The 22028-nt window shown below is 43.4% G+C and overlaps 1 protein-coding gene across 3 annotated transcripts in view; it reads right to left on the reverse strand.

Moving 5' to 3' along the window:
- Window positions 1-22028, reverse strand: part of phkb (phosphorylase kinase, beta) — a 258511-nt gene that overhangs the window by 216284 nt on the left and 20199 nt on the right. For all 3 annotated transcript variants that reach the window (XM_067997927.1, XM_067997926.1, XM_067997928.1), the window contains one exon: window positions 6094-6232. In XM_067997927.1, coding sequence (XP_067854028.1) covers window positions 6094-6232 — 139 coding nt within the window. The remainder of the gene's footprint in view (window positions 1-6093; window positions 6233-22028) is intronic.

The raw sequence follows: 22028 nt of genomic DNA on the forward strand, positions 1-22028 counted from the left end.
TCATAATAGAATACAGTGAATCCATATTTAACAATATACATTTGTTCAAAAAAGGATGATGATGCAAGCAATTTCTTAAAATATCACAAAGAAATTAAATTACAAATTTCTGATATTGAGCAGCATCTTAACCTAAAGAATTACATATCAAGGTTCAGTCTTAGCTCAGTGTAGCACTCTCGCCTCTGAGTCAAATGATTGTGGGTTCAAGCACCACTCCACAAACGAACACATAATCTAGGCTGACACTTCAGTGCAGTACTTTGGGAGTCCTACACTGTTAGAGGTGCCATCTTTTGGACGAGACGTTAAACTGAGTCCTCTTCTGCCCTTTACCTAACAAAAATCTATCGATCTGAGTCTTGAAAATTTCAACTGACCCAGCATCCACAGCCTTTTGGGGGAAGAGTTCCAAATTTACACTACCTTATTGTGAAAAAGTGCTTCTTAATTTCACTCCTAAATGGCCTAGCTCTAATTTTAAGATTTACCCCCTTGTTCTGCATTCCCCATCAGAGGAAATAGTTTCCCTTTAACTACCCCATTGAACCCCTTTATCATTTTCAAGACCTCAATTAGGTCACCCCTCAAACTTCTGAACCTCAAAGGAGTACAAACCAAGTTTATGCAATCAGTCCTCATAATTTAACCCTTTAAGCCTTGGTAACTTTCTGGTGAATCTGCACTGTACACCCTTCTAAAGCCAATTATATCTTTCCTGAGCTGTGGTGCCCAAAACTGAACGCAGATGAGGTCTGATCAATACTTTGCAACTGAAGCCACTTCCTTACTTTTGTATTCCAACCCCTTTGAGATGAGGGCCAACATTCCATTAGCCTTCTAGACTACTTTTTGTACTAGCTTTTAGTGATTTGTGTACACGAACACCTAAATCCCTTTGCTCCTCCATTGTTTCTATTGTTCCTCACCATTAGGAAAACATTCCAATTTGTCTTTCTCGGATCCAAAGTGGATTGAACTACATCAGTTTCGATATCCCTTCAAGTTTTTTTTCACATTCTCCTTTTCCACCTCTTATTACTTTATTTGTATCGCTTTGTTGCTTTATAGCTCTTTCAGTCCATTGAATTTCTACTTTTTCCTGCATTTGTGTAAGCCATTTCTTTTAGCTGGATACTGTTTCTTACCACATTTGTTGATCATGGTTGCTTAACTGCACAAGTGGAGCTTTTGCCTTTTTAGGGTAGCTGCTGGTTTTACATCATACCAGATACTTCTTTGAATACTTCCCACATGCCCATGAACAGATCAGCCCAGTTTACTGTGGTCAGTTAAAGGCACGATATCAATACCAGTTGTTGTTGCAGGGAGAAAGGGAGAGTGGGTGTGGAAGACGACAGGGAAAGGGGGAGTAGAGAAAAGGAGTGGGTGGAGGAGAGATTGCAACTGAGACAACGAAGGGGTGTGTGGGGCCATTTCTTCACAGTGGAGCGAGAAAGGAGGGCAAGAAGAAGAGGAAATGAGGGGGACAAGGGGCAGTGCAGGGTTGACTGGCAATGAGACAGGGCTAATGGTCCTCTCCCTGATGAAGGAGGGAGCAGGATGTTTTTCTTACGTGGGGGTGGAGGTTGGGGGGAGAGTTGACAGAGAGGGTAGGTAGTTAGATCAGGGTGAGGGGCTGGAAGAGACATGAGTTGTTTCTCAGGGGTGGGGTGGCAGAAATTTGCTTCTCATTGGGTATGGACAGGGACAGGAACAGGCCTAAATTTGTTCAGTAGGGTTGGGGGACCATCTTTAGCTCAGTCAGGTCTGGACATTTGTTCTTACTGGGAGAAAAGGCAAAGGTCGGGTTTGTGCACAGTGAGGGGAAGTGGAAGGCCGAGTTATTCCTCAGTGGACGGGGAAAGGAGGGGTAAGATCGTCTGTCCTCAGTGGAATGGGGTGGAAGGCTGGGTTTGTCCTCACTGGAGATGGGGAGGGGGATGTCTGGCAGGAACTCTTTGTCCTCAGTAGGGAGCTGTGAATGTCAAGTTTGCCCTCAAAGAAGAGTTTGGTTGAATGATGGACATCTTGGACGTGAAGGGCTGTTTCGTGTATTGATTTCTGCTCTGTGGGGGGAGTGCCCTGATTTCAGTTCAATGGAGGGGTGACTCTGGCCTAATTATTGGTGAGTGAAAGGGTGGGGGTGCTTGCTTTTGCTTGATGAGTGGAGGTTGATGGCTATATTTCTAAATATGGTCGTCAACCTCCACTTTTCTTAATCTCTGCGATCTTCTGTTCATTTGGGTGTGATTACTGAAGGGATGTATGAATGGTGAGGAATGGGGAGGATTTCTGTGTGTGTGGGGTGTGGATGTCCTAATTTCAGCTCAATATGAAGGGGGGTTGGGGTGGGGATGCAGAGGTTCCATAATTTGTGCTCAGTTGCTTGGGCGGGGGGGGGGTGGGGAGGTGGGGGGCGTTCTGCCATTTTTCTTGCTCAGTGGGGTTCATGCAGCATGGCAAACTGGTACTGCTGTAGTTTGTGCACTTGGAATTCTACGTTTAAAAAAATTTGTCACTTCAGTGTGCCCTTGGGCATCACATTGTTCATGTCTGGGGGACTGGGGAGGGTGTGATCTTTGGTCATTTGGATGGGGCATTTGTGGCTGACCATGATCTCTGGTAAGTTGTAGGGGGTTGGGGAGGGGCATGTCAATCTATGTTCAGTGGGGTGGAGGTGGCATTTAGTCATTGTTGGAGGGGTGTTTTTCCAAAGTTTGTTGTGTGGGTGTTTGTTGTGTTGTTTGATTGGGTGCTGGTAATCTACATTTGCTACTTTTCTTATTCTCTACGATCTTCTGTTCATTGTTGCAGGTGAGCAGTACTTCTGGTTACTGATACAGGAGGATGATTTTGGAATGGGAATCCAATTTGGCTTCTTCAGTCCACTATTTAGTTTAAAAAAACGATTCTTTGCACATTGGGCGACGAAGCGAATGATCCATTTAATTTATGATTTCAAGTTTCCATTCATTGTTGTTCTTTCCCAACGTGGGTGTGTTTATCTGCACTATGACTTTAGAGTTGATCAGGCGACTGAGTTTTTGCCGTTGATATTCGCTTTCCTTATCTTGGTTTCGATACTATGCAACAGCAAAAAGTAGCAGAACCCAAAAATGGATGTGTCCCAAGGCCCCGATGGTAAGACATAGAAAGATCAATGGAATGAACATAAGAACATAAGAAATAGGAGCAGGAGCAGGAGTAAGCCATAAGGCCCCTCGAGCCTGCTACGCCATTCTATCAGATCATCGCTGATCTTCAACCTCAACTCCACTTTCCCGCCCAATCCCCATATCCCTTGATTCCCCTAGAGTCCAAAAATCTATTTATCTCAGCCTTGAATATATTCAATAACTCAGCATCCACAGCCCTCTGGGGTAGAGAATTCCAAAGATTCACAACCTCTGCGTGAAGAAATTCTTCCTCATCTCGGTCTTGAATGGCCAACCCCTTATCCTGCAACTATGCCCCCTAGTTCTAGTCTCTCTAGCCAGGGGAAAAAAATCTCTCAGCATCTACCCTCTCAATCCCCCTCATAATCTTTTATGTTTCAATGAGGTCATCTCTCATTCTTCTAAATTCCAGAGAGAATAGGCACATTCCAGTCAACCTCTCTTCATAGGACAACCATCTCATCCCAGGAATTAATCTAGTGAACCTTCGTTCCACCGCCTCAAAGGCAAGTATGTCCTTCCTTAGATAAGGAGACCAAAACTGTATGCAGTCCTCCAGGTGAGGTCTCACTAAAGCCCTGTACAATTGTAGTAAGACTTCCTTACTCTTGTACTCCAACCCTCTTGCCATAAAGGCCAACATGCCATTTGTTTTCCTAATTGCCTGCATACTAACTTTTTGTGTTTCTTGTACGAGGACACCCAAGTCTCTCTGAACACCAACATTTAATAGTTTCTCACCATTTAAAAAATATTCTGTTTTTCTATTCTTCCTACCAAAGTGAATAACTTCACATTTCCCCACATTATACTCCATCTGCCACCTTCTTGCCCACTCACTTAATGTCTATATCCCTTTGCACAATCTTTGTGTCCTCCTCACAGCTTGCTTTGCCACCTAGCTTTGTATCATCAGCAAACTTGGATACATTACACTCAGTCCCTTCATCTAAGTCATTAATATAGATTGTAAATAGCTGAGGCCCAAGCATCGATCCTTGCAGCACTCAACTAGTTACAGACTGCCAACCTGAGAATGACCCGTTTATCCCTACTCTCTGTTTTCTGACCTTTAACCAATCCTCTATCCATGCTAATATATTACACCCAACCCCATGAACCCTTACCTTGTATAACTACCTTTTATATGGCACCTTATCAAATGCCTTGTAAAAATCCAAATATACTACATCCACTGGCTCCCCCTTATCTACCCTGCTAGTTTCATCCTCAAAAAACTCTAATAAATTTGTCAAACATGATTTCCCTTTCATAAAACCATATTGACTCTGCCTAATCCTGTTATGATTTTCGAAGTTGGCTTTTAGTCCTATTAGTTTGTCCAGTACTTTTTCTCTGGTGATATTAATTGTTTTAAGTTCCTCACTCTCATTTAACCCTTGGTTCCCTACTATTTTGGTATGCTTTTTGTGTCTTCCACTGTGAAGACAGATACAAAATATTTGTTTAACGCATCTGCCATTTCCTGATTCCCCATTATAATTTCTCCTGTCTCAGCCTCTAAGGGACCAACTGCTACTCTCCTTTTTACATACTTGTAAAAGCTCTTACAATCCGTTTTTATATTTCTTGCTAGTTTACTTTCATATTCTATTTTCTCCCTTTTTATCCATTTTTTTTGTCGTTCTTTGTTGGTTTCCAAACCTCTCCCAATCCCCAGGCTTATTACTCTTCTTGGCAACATTATAGGCCTCTTTGCTTTCAATCTAATACTCTCCTTAACTTCTTTAGTTAGCCAGACAGGTGGGAGATGCAATTTAATGTGGCTAAGTGTGAGGTACAAATTTTGGGAGAAAAAACAATAAGTGGGAGTATATGCATAATGGAAAGACACTTAAGAGAATAGATGAACAGAGACACCTAGGGGTTCAAATACATAATTCCTTGAAAGTGCAAGTACAGGCAGATGAAGCCATGAAAAAGACCAATAGAATGTTGGGTTTTATAAATAGGAACATAAGAGTACAAGTGTAAAGAAATAATGATGAATTCATACAAAACATTGGTTTGGCCACAGTTAGGGCACTTTGTGCAGTTTTCATTGCTCCATTATTAAAAGAACTTTAAAGCCATTGAAACCATTCAGCATAGATTCATAAGGATGATGCCAGGGATGGGAGACTACAGTTAGAAAGGAGATACTGGGATTTTTTTTTTACTGGAATAGAGAAGGCTAAGAGAAGATTTAAATAAGAGATTTTTAAAATTATGAAGGGTTTCAAGAGTGAACAAAGAAGAACTTTCTTCTGGTTGGGAAGTCAGGAATTAGAGGTCATCGATTTAAAATATCACTGAAAGTGAAGAAGTTAGAAGAAATTTGTTTACACAGATGGTTGTTGGAGCATAGAATACCTTGCCATAAGGAGTGGTTAAGGCAGAGACCATTGTGTTTTAACAGGTAAAACTGGATATATGAAGCAAAGGAAGATACAGGGCTATGGGGAGAAAGCAGGAGAATGAGATTAGTTTTGGATTGCTCTAGTAAAGAGCTGGCACATATACAACAGGCCAAATGGGCTCCTTCTGTGCTATAAACCGCTATGGTTCCGTTGGCAGCATCACATCGAAGTGCACAAAACTATCAGTGCAGAGTTTACACCAATCCTCTGCTGCCAGAAATGGACTCCTTCCAAAACAAGATCATAATCCCTTGGGAGTAAAGATCCCATCCAAGACAGGAGAGTAGGTAGGTATTCTATGCACAGATGCTTCTAAAATTTACAGTATTTTTACTGAATTGTCACTTCATGTTAGAGAAATGTACAACCTATACACTTCTGTCTGCAATTTATGAACTACCAAGCTCCGCATAAACACGAAACTCGTAATAACATATTTAATTCACAAATGTCATGGTACTAAAAACCCAGACATCTACAAGGATTGCACTTACCTATAAGCGAGTGCTACAGCCCAGGCACTAGCAGCACAATAAAGGCAATCTCGGACTTTAGCATTGTTACAATTACCAACTGTTTTGGTGGGGAAAAGACCTGTCGCAGGGCTCTGGTAGTTCAGTACAGTTGATTTTACTGAAAAGAAACCAAAAGATATTTAGAGATAGTTCAACAAACATGTGTCTATAATGTGTCGGTGATGAAAGACCCATTTTGCAAGTGTCTGTTCTCTCTACATATGCTGACTGGCCTGCTGGGTGTTTCTAGCATTTGGTTTTGTTTCAGATCTCCAGGATCTGTAATTTTTTTGCTCTTTGATTGTATTTTGAATAATCACATATTTTGAATAATCTCATGCCTGGCAGCTAATTCCAATAATTTACATATCCATATTAAATTTACTTTTCAAAATTTTCATTTTTTGTGTTATCTGGCGTACACATTTATTTACCTTGATGTAATTTTCTGGTCTTGCGACAAGATCTAGTGCAACTGAAACATCTTGCTCCAATTTATAACATTTCGGCTATATCTTTTAATTTTACTTCGGTGACAATATTGGCAAATTTAAGTGATTTTTGTTAACTGCTTCCTGAAGGGGGCTGTGGTTGTTTGGTTGTTTTTGAGCAAATACACAAAATTATGTCTGCAGCATTACAGATTAATGTAAAGAATCTTACAACACCAGGTTATAGTCCAACAATTTTATTTGAAAATCACAAGCTTTCGGAGGCTTTCTCCTTCGTCAGGTGAATGTGGGAATCCTTTAACGTTTCGCATTTATATTCAGAGAACAATACCTGGTGATTACAGATAATCTTTCCCACTGCCCATTGTCAAGGCAATCAAAGTGTTCAGACAGAGAGGTGTTACCTACAGGACCAAGGAATATACAAACGGCCAGAACACAAAACAGAGAGAGAGAGGGAGACACATCCGAAAGGAAGAGAAAGACAGAGAATGACCCGTTGTATTAAAAACAGATAACTTTTATTCGCTGGTGGGGTTACGTGTAGCGTGACATGAACCCAAGATCCCGGTTGAGGCCGTCCTCATGGGTGCGGAACTTGGCTATCAATTTCTGCTCGACAATTTTGCGTTGTCGTGTGTCTCGAAGGCCGCCTTTGAGAACGCTTACCCGAAGATCGGTGGCTGAATGTCGTTGACTGCTGAAATGTTCCCCGACTGGGAGGGAACCCTCCTGTCTGGCGATTGTTGCGCGGTGTCCGTTCATCCGTTGTCGCAGTGTCTGCATGGCCTCGCCAACGTACCATGCTTCGGGGCATCCTTTCCTGCAACGTATGAGGTAGACAACGTTGGCCAAGTCACAGGAGTATGAACCATGCACCTGGTGGGTGGTGTCCTCTCGTGTGATGGTGGTATCTGTGTTGATGATCTGGCATGTCTTGCAGAGGTTGCCGTGGCAGGGTTGTGTGGTGTCGTGGACGCTGTTCTCCTGAAAGCTGGGTAATTTGCTGCGAACGATGGTCTGTTTGAGGTTGGGTGGCTGTTTGAAGGCGAGTAGTGGAGGTGTGGGGATGGCCTTAGCGAGGTGTTCGTCGTCATCGATGACATGTTGAAGGCTGCGGAAAACATGGCGTAGTTTCTCCGCTCCGGGGAAGTACTGGACGACGAAGGGTACTCTGTTGGTTGCGTCCCGCGTTAGTCTTCCGAGGAGCTCTATGCGATTTTTCGCTGTGGCCCGTCGGAACTGTCGATCGACAAGTCGAGCGTCATATCCCGTTCTTACGAGGGCGTCTTTCAGCGTCTGTCGGTGTCCATCGCGTTCCTCCTCGTCTGAGCAGATCCTGTGTATTCGCAGCGCCTGTCCATAGGGGTGGCCTCTTTGACGTGGGAAGCTTTGACCACGTCAAAGAGGCAATCTCCTATGGACAGGCCCTGCGAATACACAGGATCTGCTCAGACGAGGAGGAACGCGATGGACACCTACAGACGCTGAAAGACGCCCTCGTAAGAACGGGATATGACGTTCGACTCGTCGATCGACAGTTCCGACGGGCCACAGCGAAAAATCGCATAGAGCTCCTCGGAAGACTAACGCGGGACGCAACCAACAGAGTACCCTTCGTCGTCCAGTACTTCCCCGGAGCGGAGAAACTACGCCATGTTTTCCGCAGCCTTCAACATGTCATCGATGACGACGAACACCTCGCTAAGGCCATCCCCACACCTCCACTACTCGCCTTCAAACAGCCACCCAACCTCAAACAGACCATCGTTCGCAGCAAATTACCCAGCTTTCAGGAGAACAGCGTCCACGACACCACACAACCCTGCCACGGCAACCTCTGCAAGACATGCCAGATCATCGACACAGATACCACCATCACACGAGAGGACACCACCCACCAGGTGCATGGTTCATACTCCTGTGACTCGGCCAACGTTGCAGGAAAGGATGCCCCGGAGCATGGTACATTGGCGAGACCATGCAGACACTGCGACAACGGATGAACGGACACCGCGCAACAATCGCCAGACAGGAGGGTTCCCTCCCAGTCGGGGAACACTTCAGCAGTCAACGACATTCGGCCACCGATCTTCGGGTAAACGTTCTCAAAGGTGGCCTTCAAGACACACGACAACGCAAAATCGTCGAGCAGAAATTGATAGCCAAGTTCCGCACCCATGAGGACGGCCTCAACCGGGATCTTGGGTTCATGTCACGCTACACGTAACCCCACCAGCGAATAAAAGTTATCTGTTTTTAATACAACGGGTCATTCTCTATCTTTCTCTTCCTTTCGGATGTGTCTCCCTCTTTCTCTCTGTTTTGTGTTCTGGCCGTTTGTATATTCCTTGGTCCTGTAGGTAACACCTCTCTGTCTGAACACTTTGATTGCCTTGACAATGGGCAGTTGGAAAGATTATCTGTAATCACCAGGTATTGTTCTCTGAATATAAATGCGAAACTTTCAAGGATTCCCACATTCACCTGACGAAGGAGAAAGCCTCCGAAAGCTTGTGATTTTCAAATAAAATTGTTGGACTATAACCTGGTGTTGTAAGATTCTTTACATTCGTCAACCCCAGTCCATCACCGGCATCTCCACATCATTACAGATTAATGGCAACAGGCATCTTCATTTGGCTGTGAAAATTTCTGAATGACCAATTCTTTTGAACTACAGTCTACTCCTCTTTGAAGTTGCTTCATTTGAATTATGTTAATTTGAATTAAAATCATGGGAAAACAAATACCCCCCATTGAAAACTTGTTGCTGAATTTGAAGCTCTTAATTTGAATTCTTAATTTGAATTTGAATTCCCACACTCCTGACCAATGAAATCTTCTGATTAATTAGAATTCATCCTGTTCAAGCAGGCCAGAGCAGCTAAACTTCCTGGGTTATCTAACCTTGTCGTGCTAGAAAAGGCAAATGAGTTAGATGAAGAATTTCTAGTTGACTCAGTTTCTGCATCGTGGCTCAACCGCTTCAAAAACTGTCATGCAATCAAGTCTAGGTCCGCATGTGGGGAGGCAAGTAACATTTCCACAGAAAGCGTAAACAACTGGATGTGTGATAAAATTCCTGAAAGTTCATCTTGTTTCAAGCTCGAAGACTTCTTTAATGCTAATGAAACCGTTCTTTTTTGTTACAAGCTCCATTCAAGTAGAATGCTAGCTTTCAATGAAAAATGCTCAGGTGGGAAGAAAGCTAAGCTATGAAATACTGTTATGAATCACACTCGCATGACTGGGGGAATAAATAAATCTGCTGGTGATTAGGCATTACTTTGTAACTATGGTAGTTTCATAGTAGTGTTACTCTACTTGCAATCTAAAGAAACAGCAAAAATATACTGACAACAGGTGCTCTTTCTGAAGAGTGGTTGCATCACTTTGGCTGAAGCCTGGCATCACAAGACAAAAATCACCTTGACAGTTTACTGTTCACATGGAAATGCCTGCATCTAAATACCAAGTCTATTGCAACTGCTTTTAGCATTGTAACTTAATTCCTCCGGTGGGGAAAACAGCTGCATCTGACCCAGTCAAAGATCCTACAAAGGCACCAACAACCAAGTCTGAAACAATCAACTTTGTGGAACACGAGTTGTCTGTTGCAACTATCAGTGGACATGAAGTTTGAATCCATTATGGTTGCTAATCAAGAAGGATTGGATTGCTGACCGACATGTAAACTGATGATGCTGTGTGCTGCTAGTGGGAGTGAGAGTGAGGAAGAGGCCCAAGCAAATGGATGCAGTGAACAAATGGAGGTAGAGGAAGCAGCCCCCACTACAAACATGGAATCCAGTTCTGTGCAATTGCTGAGTAAGTAGCTGACAAACAATCCAATGTTCCAATGGAACTTTGTGCTAAATAAATTCTGTGCAGACAAATGTGTTGTTCGCATGCCACAATCAGAACGTGTTTGATTGTTTTTGGGGGTTGGAGAGGAGGAACTTCAGAGTTTTTTTCCTTCATAAATAGCCAGAAGCTTTTTGTCTGTTTTTTCTTAACCTCTCCCAGGAGATTGTGTGGCTGGTTGGAGGTGGGGAAGTGAATGCATAAATTGCACCATGTCTACATGGGACAGGTTCAATGGACCAGTTGGTCTTCTCCTGTCCCAATTGTTGATTCATATCGATGTTAGGGTTTTGGTGAATGCCAATTTCAGGTGTTAGCGGAGTCTGAGTCAGAGGATTGTGGGCTCAAGCCTCATTTCAACACATGGGAACAAAATGGCTAACATCTCAGTGCAGTCTGAGGAAGTCCTGCCATGTCGAAGTTGCCATTTTTGGATGTGACCTTAAACTCAGACCCCCTCTGTTCAAGTAGAAATAAAATATCCTATGGTACTCTCTCGAAGAAGGGAGTTTACTTGGTGTCTTGGCCAACATTCATCCTTCCAGCAACACCACCGAAAACAGATTAACTGGTCATTCATCTCATTGCTGTTTATGGGACCGTGCTGTGCGCAAATTGGCGACAGCGTTTGCCTACAAACCAATAATAACTACACCTCAAATGAGTATTTAATTGGCCATGAAGAATTTTGGGACATTTCTGAGAATATGAAAGAAACTATATAAATGAAAGTCAGCCTTTTTATCTTCTCGGCCTTCAGGACTGCACCAAGGGGCAAAAGGCATTTTTGTGTTTCTTGTCTTTTATCAATGACAGTAATGTCCCAAGGCAAGTTAAACTTATGGTGTCGAAAACACGCATCCAAACAGTTCTCCAGTATGATTCAAAACTCCAAGCATGCACAAAAGCTTCCTTTGATCCACAAGTGACATCCAGGACCAAGCTGCAGATTTGAGACAAAATGGAGAAATGCTTGGAAGCAAGAGATCTTCAACCTACACTGACTTGTCAACAAGTACTCTGGAGAGAGAGTCAGCCTCACAGTAGAATATTCTCTTTGCCAAAACCCCTCACAAGGACCTGGTTTAAGCAGTTAGTGATGAGTAATCCTGATATGAGGCATTAGACCTAAACATCTAGAACATCAAGGTGCCTGGTATGTCACAAAATGCTCTGTGTATGCTTTTCCATTATGCTGAAAACAGGCATCTGTCATATAACTGACAAGGAAAGTGATACTTTGGACACAAACTGCTAGAAGGCGTAAACTGGAGGCCAGTAATGGTATTAAAGGGAATGTAAAGAAAAAAAGACTAGGGGTAAATGTACCTTTTCAGTTTGTCAGGACTTGGATGTGGCCAAGTATCTTTCAGGCATTTGTGCTAGGGCCTTATTTGTTTAACATTTGCATAAATGATTTGCACATAGGTGTAAGAGGAATGAAATTGAAATTTGTTGATGTTACCAAATTTTTGGGCATGCCAAACTGTGAGGAAGAATGCGAGGTGTTGTCTGCCACGATTGGGTTGCAGAACAGCAAGCAGATGTTGCTGAAAATGCGCAACTCCAATTGGTGGAACCACCATTTCACAAAGAATGTTATGGCTCCATGTAAGAAGATGGTCACAATGCAAGCATACATGGTGCTTGCAAAGAGCACTTGGTACTAGCTGTCTGTCTAGTCAGGGTTTAAACCCATTTTTGTCTACAACAATAACTTACATTTATATACCACCTATAACGTAGTAAAACATCCCAAGGCGCTCTCTCAGGAACGTTATCAATCAAAATTTGAGACCGAGCCACATAAGGAGATATTAGGACAGGTGTCCAAAAGCTTGGTCAAAGATGTAGGTTTCAAAGAGCATCTTAAAAGGGAGGAGAGAGAGGTGGAGAGGTTTAGGGAGGGAATTCCGGAGCTTGGGGCCTAGGCAGCTGAAGGCACGGCCGCCAACGGTGGAGCAATTAAAATCGGGGATGCACGAGAGGCAAGAATTGGAGGACCACAGAGATCTTGGAAGGTTGTAGGGCTGGAGGAGGTTACAGTCTGATGACTAACTCATCGCTATCTTCCTTGGGGGAGGTAAGCAGAGTACCACTGGGGTCATGCTTGGTTCACGATGATATGCCTAGTGATGGTAGATCAGAACCAAGCCAATCCTGTGTGTCAGACTCGGTAATCTGATAGCTAAGCCAGTACTCCAGGGCACTGCTGAAATTGACAAGCCAACCAGGCTCATTACTGGTGCTCGGAAGGGTAGACCTGGTAATGGGAGCTGTGATTCTTCCCACTAGGATCAAAATACCCCTGCCAATGGCCAAATGGTTAGGGTGGAAAAGCAGTGAGAAACTTTCCAATGCTCTTTGCTAGTAGGCAATGCGGTTTTAGTTGGTTAAACTCCAGCAGTCATCCTCTGCACATTTAAGATCCCAAAGGTCCTTGGCATTTACCAACCTGCACCTGAGGTCTACAGACTTAGATAAGTGAGGTGTGTCCCTACAGCGACAGTGTGCTTATTCCATGTTGGGCAAACAGGAATTTTGCCTACACTGATTTCTCAGTAGCTTGGTTTCTGAAGCTCTGGTCAGTCAAGTATCATCACATGTTAGAGATTTGACTGATCAAGAAAAAAAAATCAAGTATCGGCATTCAGCTTTTGGGGAAAAATTTAACATGCATTTATAGATCAAGTTCGCTCATTTTACACTGTGTTCATACTTCCATTCAGTATCTTAACAATCCCACTGATATATAATTTTTCCATACAACCCAATCAACATTTAAAGGCACTTATATTTAACATGTATACTAGACATTTTGGATTAAAACATTAATTGCTTGGCAGTATTTCACACTTAAAAGAAAACTTCTATTCCATCTTTGAAATAAGTTTACAGACGAGATTTTACCATCTTGAGCAATGCAGTGATTCTTTAACAGACTTTTTTTTGTAGAACATAAATTACAGTAAGCAGCCATGAAACTAAACTTGTACATCATCCAGCAAGACCTAATCGGCCACTCTTGCAACAGGACAGGTTTACAGTCTCAGGATTTCTGTCAGGCATGAATATGCAAACATTGCATGGAAAAAAGACAGAAGCTGGAACTTGGCATCTTAAGCCAATTCTGAAGGAAAAGACTGATTTCAAATTGGCTCTGTACATCAGGATTAGACTGAAGTATTTTTCTCCATCTCTATCCATTTTAGATTCTTCATGCCACAAGACTCTTATCAATGAATGTGCAAGGAATTTTAAATCAGCAAAATTGCACCAGATAAAATAGAGGAGGAATTTTGTGGATTTTGAAGCAAGCGGCTGTTAGTATCAGATATTTCTCCTGACAATAGAGAAGAAATAAATTACTTCGAATGTAGCAAAACCATGCGCCTTGGATTTGTGGATTTACAAAATGCATTGCAAAGTATCTAGACATAAAACAAAATTGTAGGCAAATTATTTACGGATAAATAGTCTCATGTAACTTGAACATGGCAGCTGTGTATATATAAATAGTAAATTAAGTAAGTGGTGCACATTACGAGAGACAGGACACTCAGATTGAACAAGTTAGCCAAGAAAAATGCAAATAAGAAACATTGCAGTCCAGAATCTACCATAGTCAGTCAATGAAGATAATTTTCCAGATTAATATTTTTCATGTATTGTCAGTCTGGTACAATGCTTTATAGGAGAAAGAACTTAAACTGCATGCTGAAAGTTCTACTGTATAGTTATGAAACCTGATTTAACACAAGTTTGCTGTCTCACCATTACCCTACTATTTGCCAAGATTATTTGAGAAGCATTAATAGCAACTAGAAATAGAAATCAAGTACAGTGATGAATAGATCAGTGAGGTTATAGTAGCTGATCACTGTAGAGTAATTTAAATGGACTGATTTCATTCTAACTCTTATTTGTATGTAGTCTCTGTCCTCTTTTAACAAGCAACTACAAATCAAAAAATGCTACCTGCTGGTAAGAACCAGCAGGGAACCAAAGCCCATGTACTAAGTGCAGGAAAATAAGAGAATCGGCAACACGCTCAATTTGTTGTTGAATAAACAAACAACAGTAATAAAATGCAGAGAAGAAAAAGGTCCAAATTGACAGCAAAGTGACTTCACCATTGTAAATATCAATGTCCGTTAAAAATAAATGGCAGCAAAATCCAACATTTAAGATAACAGGTAAGTCAAGTTAAAATGTTATTTCTTCCAAAAAAAATTCTTTTTTTTTTGCAAGTTTTAAAAATGTATTTCAGATGGGTAACAGGATTATTGGTTTTATCTACAATAAATTATTTATGACTGCATAACTGCACACATTTCTTGTGTCACAATTTCTTACTTCTTAAATATTGGGAAGACGGAAGCCATTGTCTTCAGTCCCCACTACAAACTCTGACTCCGACCCCATCCCACTCCCTGGCCATTGTCTGAGGCTGAACGAGACCTTTCACAACCGTGGCGTCCTATTTGACCCTGAGATGAGCTTCCAACCACATATCTGCTCCATCACCAAGACCATAACATTGCCCATCTCCACCCCTGCCTCAGCTCATCTCTTACTGAAACCCTCATTTATGTCTTTGTTATCTCTAGACATGACTATTCCAATGCTCTCCTGGCTGGCCTCCCACCTTCCACACTCCATAAACTTGAGCTCTTCCAAAACTCTGCTGCTTGCATCCTAATTCACACCAAGTCCCATTCACCCATCACCCCTGTACTCGCTGACCGATATTGGCTCTTGCTCCGGGAACGCCTTGATTTTAAAATTCTTATTCTTGTTTTCAAATCCCTCCATGGCCTCGCCCCTCCCTATCTCTGTAACCTCCTCCAGCCCTACAACCCTCCAAGATCTCTGCGCTCCTCCAATTCTTGCCCATGCACGTCCCCAATTTTAATCGCTCCACCATTGGCAGCCATTTCTTCAGCTGCCTATGCCCTAAGCTCTGGAATTCCCTCCCTAAACCGCTCCACCTCTCTCTCCTCCTTGAAGATACTCCATTAAACCCACCTCTTTGAGCAATCTGTCCTAATATCTTGTTATGTGGCTCAGTGTCAAATTTTGTTTGATAATGCTCCTGTGAAGTGCCTTCGAACGTTTTACTATGTTAAAAGTACTATATAAGTGCACGTTGTTGTTGTTGTTCTTCTTTTTCTTCTTCTGTCACCATTCTTATCACACACTGGGGGAGATTTTCAACTGGTGCCTAAAACAGGCATGAAGTGAGCGGAGCGATCACATCGTTCACCCCATGATTCCGCCGCGGGACCCGAGCCCTTTTCAGTTTCTTGCCGCATTTAAATTTGGTGGGCGAGTTGTCAGCGCAAATCGTGCTGGTAATTGGACATCTTGTCCCTTTGGGAGTGAGTGGAGGGTGGTGGGGAGGGATTTTGGACAGGTCTGACATCAGTTCCTGGTGGCTTACCCATAAAAGGGAGTCATTTGCCAGTGATCCTTCTCCTAAAGCTTCCTTCTTCCTGTCTCATATGAGGAGCTAATGGCTCTGGATGTCTCTCCCTCAGAGCATTAAAACTAAAATTAGAAAGGCCTTAGATGTTAAGTCTAACTGTGATACTGAAAGCAAATAGAGAAATGACATATGCGAACATGGTGATGGTTATGACCATTCATTGAATTTGATCTTGCAGTTTGTAAGGAAATGACCATATTACAGCTGACCCACAATATATGCAATAAGGCTTGTAATTAATTCAGACTCAGGTCCTGGGACTGAGACTAAGATGATTCAATGTTCCTCAAACAGAAATAGCAATAATGAAACAACCCTGAATACTGCTCTAACCTCGCAGCCGGAGGCCTGGATTATAGTTTTCTTTTTTAATTAAAATGATTCTCACAAGAATCCTATCGGACTCCTAGGGCATAATTTTAACATGGCAGCAGAAACTCAATGGTGGGGTTAATAGTCACATGGAAAACCCAGAAAAACTTTGTGTGCGTTGGCTCGAGCAATCGCGACTCAATCGAAGGCCTTAATGTAATTTCCAGGTTTCGTGTCTCCAAGATGCGCAGCAGGCGTACTGCGCACCCGAATGACATGCAGGTAACTGGAGGATATAAAGGGCCATTATAACCATGGATTTTGAGGGAGAAAGGAGGAATTTGCAGAGATGCGGCATCAAAGAAGTAAGGCGGCATCCAGTCCGCATGGCCGTTGTCATGGCCTGAATGAACTCATCTGTGAGCCATGCTTGAAGCTCAATGGAGGCTGCCATTCTCTCCATCGCAGACATTCCACACTTACCTGTGCCGCCATTCCACTAATGCTGGAGGTAGACTCCTCCATCCTCTCCGCTATTGTGGAGAGTGTGCGTGGCATGTTTTACAGTACCTCACAAAGGTCCAGCTGTACCTCTATCATTCTCAATCTCAACGACAGCCACCGGGGATCAGCATCTGTGTCCAGCTTGGAGAGGAGTGCGCCCCCTGACGCGGACTCTCCACAACTGCCCCCGCCACCAATGTCTGCTCATGCTCACTCGTAAGTGGTGAATTACCAGGTGACAACCCAACTAACTGTCTAACAAGACCCACCGAAGAGCCAGTATCTGCACTGGTGCCTGGCTGGATATGATGTGATGGTGCGCCTTCAGAAGAATGGAGCTCCTCTGAGGAATTGTCCTCTTCCATGGCACGTGCCTCCTCATTCATCCTTGAAGGCCATGGAAGAGAACATAAAGCAATATTGATAATCATGCAGTGAGCATACTGATGTGTGCAACAGGTCAATTATTGATAACATCAATTCATGATGTGTGTGAAGGATGTTAAAAAGTTGTGTCACTGGCTGTTTGCGGGTTGCCAGTCTCGCCATCTCTGATGGCCAGACATTCAACCGTGCAGCTGAGCTCCAAGGCCTCCTCCTCCCCCACCTCTGTCAGAGGTACTATTTGTGGTAGCCCCCCTCCAGTCCTACTCCTCTTGCTTGCATTTTGTGCTCTCTTCTCCTACAAGGGGAGAAAGAACAGACTTGAGAGTGAGTGAGGGTGATGAAGTTACCCGATGGATGCATTGCTTTGGATGAGGTTGCCAATGAAAGAGAAGCAACAGAGGGCGAGTATCAGACAGATTCATGACATTGCATCAGGATTGGGGTGAGTGCGAGTGGTGGGTTCACAAATGAAGATGTGAGGAAGTGCACAGAAAGTGAAGGTAAGTTGATAATGAGACTTAACTGGGTGAGAAGAGTGATGTGATGGAGTAGACTTTGCAAGATAGAGAGGGGGGGAGGGGGGGTATAATGTACACCACAGGATGTGGATGAATCAGTAACTGAATTAATTTTTCCTGACATGATTGGGTAATTAAAGCGCTTCCTGCATTGTACCCATGACCTTACCACGGTGCTCCTGCTGCTCACCTCCTCTGTCATCTCGAAACAGGCCTTCTTAGTGGCAGAGGCAGGGTGCTTCCTCCGATCACTCGATTAATGTGCTCCAGGCTGTTATCCAGCAGAATGGTAGGAATGATAGGAATGATGTGGCCCTGGCCCAGGAAAGGGATGCTGGCGAAAGGGGACATAGAAATGGAGACTCCATTCAAAGCGCTCCCACGTCTCACCTGTTGCCCTCTCCTCATTCAGTACCCACAATGCTGCCTCCTCTCCCGATGGCTGAGTCTGCCCCTGCACTGGTGCAGGTGGAGCAGTCGTTGACTAGGCCCTCATGGGCTCCAAAACCCAGAGGGCGCAGGCAGAGTGCATCTCAGCTGTCAGGGCAGGTATCTGAGCAACCTGCCACTACCGCTGCTGAAGCCACAGGGGATGCATTACAAAGAAGCGGTAGGAAGAGGAAATCTTAAGTTTTGTAATCACCAAGGGTATGCACAAGGGTGTTTGTCACAATGTCATGTTTTTCATTTACATTTGTTTTTTCCTACATGCGCATTAAATGCTATAATTGTCACCAGCACTGCCACGTCTTGTCCATTCTTGAATCTCTTCAGTGAAAGCTCCCTTTCATCTGCTTCATCATGAACACCCAGATTTGATGCCACCAATTGGGCACATTTACAATGGGTGTATGTGTGGTTGAAGGACTGTTTTGTGCTTTGTAGGGGGGGCTGCTGCTGGTGGTGGTGGTGGTTGTTCCAGGTGGTCTGTGTAGTTCACTATATTCAGTTTGCAGACCTCCTTATCAGAACCTGTTAGATATGAGTGACTCCCTGACATCACGAGCAGCCATGTGCGCCGTTGCTCTGGCGATAGGTTGCCCATCTTCATCCTCCTCCTCATCATCTTCAATGTTGCCGGCAGATGAGGATGTTTCATGAGCGGATTCGAGCTCCTCCACCTGTAACCATCTCTGCTGAGCGATGTTGTGCAAGACGAAACACGTGACTATTATTCTGCACACCCTCGCTGGAGATTACTGAAGGGCTCCCCCAGATCAATCCAAGCACCTGAAGCGCATCTTCAGCATTCCTATGGCTTGTTCAATGACAGACCTGGTGGTGATGTGACTATCATTGTACCTGCTGCTGTGCCTCGTTGGGGTTTCTCACAGGTGTCATGGGCCATGTCTGCAGGGGGTATCCCTTGTCTCCAAGCAGCCAGCTCTTAAGTCTGTCTTGTGCATGGAAGAAGGCTTGGATGTTGGACTCGCTCAAAATGAAGGAATCATGGCAACTGCCAGGGAATTTGACACACACCTGCAGAAATCTCTTCCAGTGATCGCAAACCAGCTGCGCCTTGATGGAGTGATATCCATTTTGGTTGATGAACAGTCCTGGCTCATGTGCAGATCGTGGGATTGCTATGTGTGTGCAATCAATTGCACCCATGGGAAGCCAGCCAGAATTGAAACCCACTGCCCCCTCAGTCTGGCTGATATAGTCGCAGGGGAAGTTAACGTAGTTGGATGCCCTGGCAAACAAGTCATCTATGACCTGTCGTATACGCTTATATGCAGACGACTTAGACACCCTGGAGATGTCACCAGTGGTGCCCTGGAAGGATCCGGAGGCGAAAAAGTTGAGGGCAGTGGTTACTTTGAGTGCGATAGGCAATGCATGGCCACCAGGCCCAGCCGGGAATAGCTCTGCATGAAGGAGCGTGCAGATGTCTGCGACTACCTGCCGACTCAATCTCAGCCTGCGTAGGCACTGCTCCTCAGAGAGGACTATTCATCAACCTAAATGGATATCTCTCCATCAATGCGCAGCTGGTTTGTGACGACCGGAAGAGATTTTTGCAGATGTGCAGGAAGCTCAGCCTCTGCCTGTAGACCCTCTTCTGTGAGTAGTGCCTCCTGCGACCTCAGCCCCTCCACTGGTCCCCTTTCTGCTCTTCTGCAGGTCCTGTGGTGCACCTATATATTGTGGCCCTGCAACTCCCAGAACTGCACGCCATGCCTCTTCCTTGGATGTACTGTAGAATAAATCCACTGCGCTCTTCGCCATCCCCCCCCCGCAATCCTGGTGTTGTCAGTTTGAGGGGGCTCCAAAATGTAAGTAAAATGTGTCTGAACACAAGAATTCTGAACAAATAAATCTCAGTCTAACCACAAAGAGCTCTCAACCAAAGGTTTGTCTTAGAGAACTGATTGCCCTGCTGCAAAAACTCACCTTTTCTTCACGTCAATCACTGGTTTATAGGTCCGAATGAGGGCCGGCTGCAACTCGCCTCCATTTCCATGGTGTGTTTCAGAGGCCACAGGAGACACGTTCAGGAGAAGTTAAAATGCTTTGTGTAACTCAATACACGAAAAGTTAATAGGATTAAGTACTTTAAATACCGGCAAGCTAGTGGGACTTCTGGGTGTCAAAAGCATGCGCGCATCCGAACGCATCTGGGTCAAACGCAGAAGTAGGTTCATTGGAGCCGGTTTGCGGTCCCGCTCCAAAACGGAGTATTTTTACTGCCCACCCGACCCCAATCCACCTGTTCTTGGGTGTTAAAATTTACCCCTGATCTACTTGTGGGGTAGCACCTGGCCCCTGTTTGGAGCATCTGCAGGGAAGCACGGATGTGATAGGTAAATCATCATGTGGAGGACTACAGACAAGAACTCATACAATACACTATAACTTTGATTCATTGTGCCAGCACAGCACAAATGTAATTACTGTGACAATTGATAGGGTTAGATGAAGAGGGGTGGGAGGAGGCTTGTGAAGCATAAATACCGGTGTAGACCAGTTGGGCCGAATGGCCTGTTTCTATGTTATAGACTCTATGTAACCACGTAATTGTTTGTAATATTCATTTTTAATATGAAACTTAGCATGTTTTCAGATACTTGAAACTTGCTGACCTTGAATCAGTTTCCAGCACAATAATTTACTGTATCAAATGTCCATTGGGAATACTGCAAAACCACTTACTGTAATCACCAATACACAAGACTAGCTCAAACTACATTCAGAGATTAACAAAAAGCTCTATGGGAATACTTGATTCTCACACTTTCACTAAGCTTAAATTCAATCACTCCAGTGTCTATGGATTTATTACATAACATAAACATTTCCAAGATGTGTCATACAATAATTTAGATTTAAAATAAATGCAGTTGTGTTATTTGAAAAATATCTTGCTGATGGAAGAAGCAGAAAAATCAATATAAAAATGCTGTCAGTTCAATATTAGATTTCCAAAACATTCCCAAATACTGGTTAAGATGAGGATTAGTGAATGGTGAAAAATGGCAAATGTAACACGGAGCCACTTTCTCAGAATGTTACAGTAAATTGAACTGTCACATCTTCACAAAGCAATGGGAAATCAATCAACCTGCAAAGCTTTAGCTCAAAGATAACATGCTGGACTCTATTTCCATTCAAAATGTGCAACTCAAGAACAAGAAACTTGCATAATGTATGTAACATTTTTTCATAAATAAGCTTTAATAGATAAAATTGAGTGGAATATAAACCAGCCACCTGTACTATAAATTCACCCACAGTCTCCTCACTCACGCATGGTCATTTGATGTCTTCTTTGTCCACAAATCTACCCAATCTCTTGCACATTCACACAGTCACCGATTCATTCAAGAGCTAAAAAAAAACCTTCCTTCTTTAAACCTATTACCTTTGCCAGTTTAAAATTTACTGCTGGCTTGGCGAAGAAATAAAGCGTAGTGGGTGAACCAACAAGTCAGCAGGATTTTCAAGGATTACGAGAAAGATGCTGTGGTGGCAAGAAGTATAACTAAGGGTTTAGTGCACATTAAACAGTAAAAACTCTTTTTCTAAGAAGAGTGAAAGGAAATAGAAGGGAGAGAAGAATGCCCAAAATCTAGTTCAAACTGTTTTATCTGCATTGTAATTTTTTTCTGGTTACCCTCAAATTTTCTTCTCCACCAGTGACTTTCTTTCACTCTAAGATTGCCCTTTTCCTTCTTTCCGTTCCATTTAATTGTACTTTGATCCATTGTTCAGTTATTTTTTCACAGCACACAAGACTCATTGAACAATAGGCTGAGTAGACAACTTACATCCAGGTCCTCACCAATGCTGATTCATAATTGCTGGCAGGGAGTACGAGAAGAACCCCAAAGTGACTCACCTGCAAGTTTTATCTCCTTCCTTGTGGAGAATGACCAGAATTCCGTA

The sequence above is a fragment of the Heptranchias perlo genome, chromosome 16 (assembly GCF_035084215.1).
Source record: "Heptranchias perlo isolate sHepPer1 chromosome 16, sHepPer1.hap1, whole genome shotgun sequence".
Taxonomy (NCBI): Eukaryota; Metazoa; Chordata; class Chondrichthyes; order Hexanchiformes; family Hexanchidae; genus Heptranchias; species Heptranchias perlo.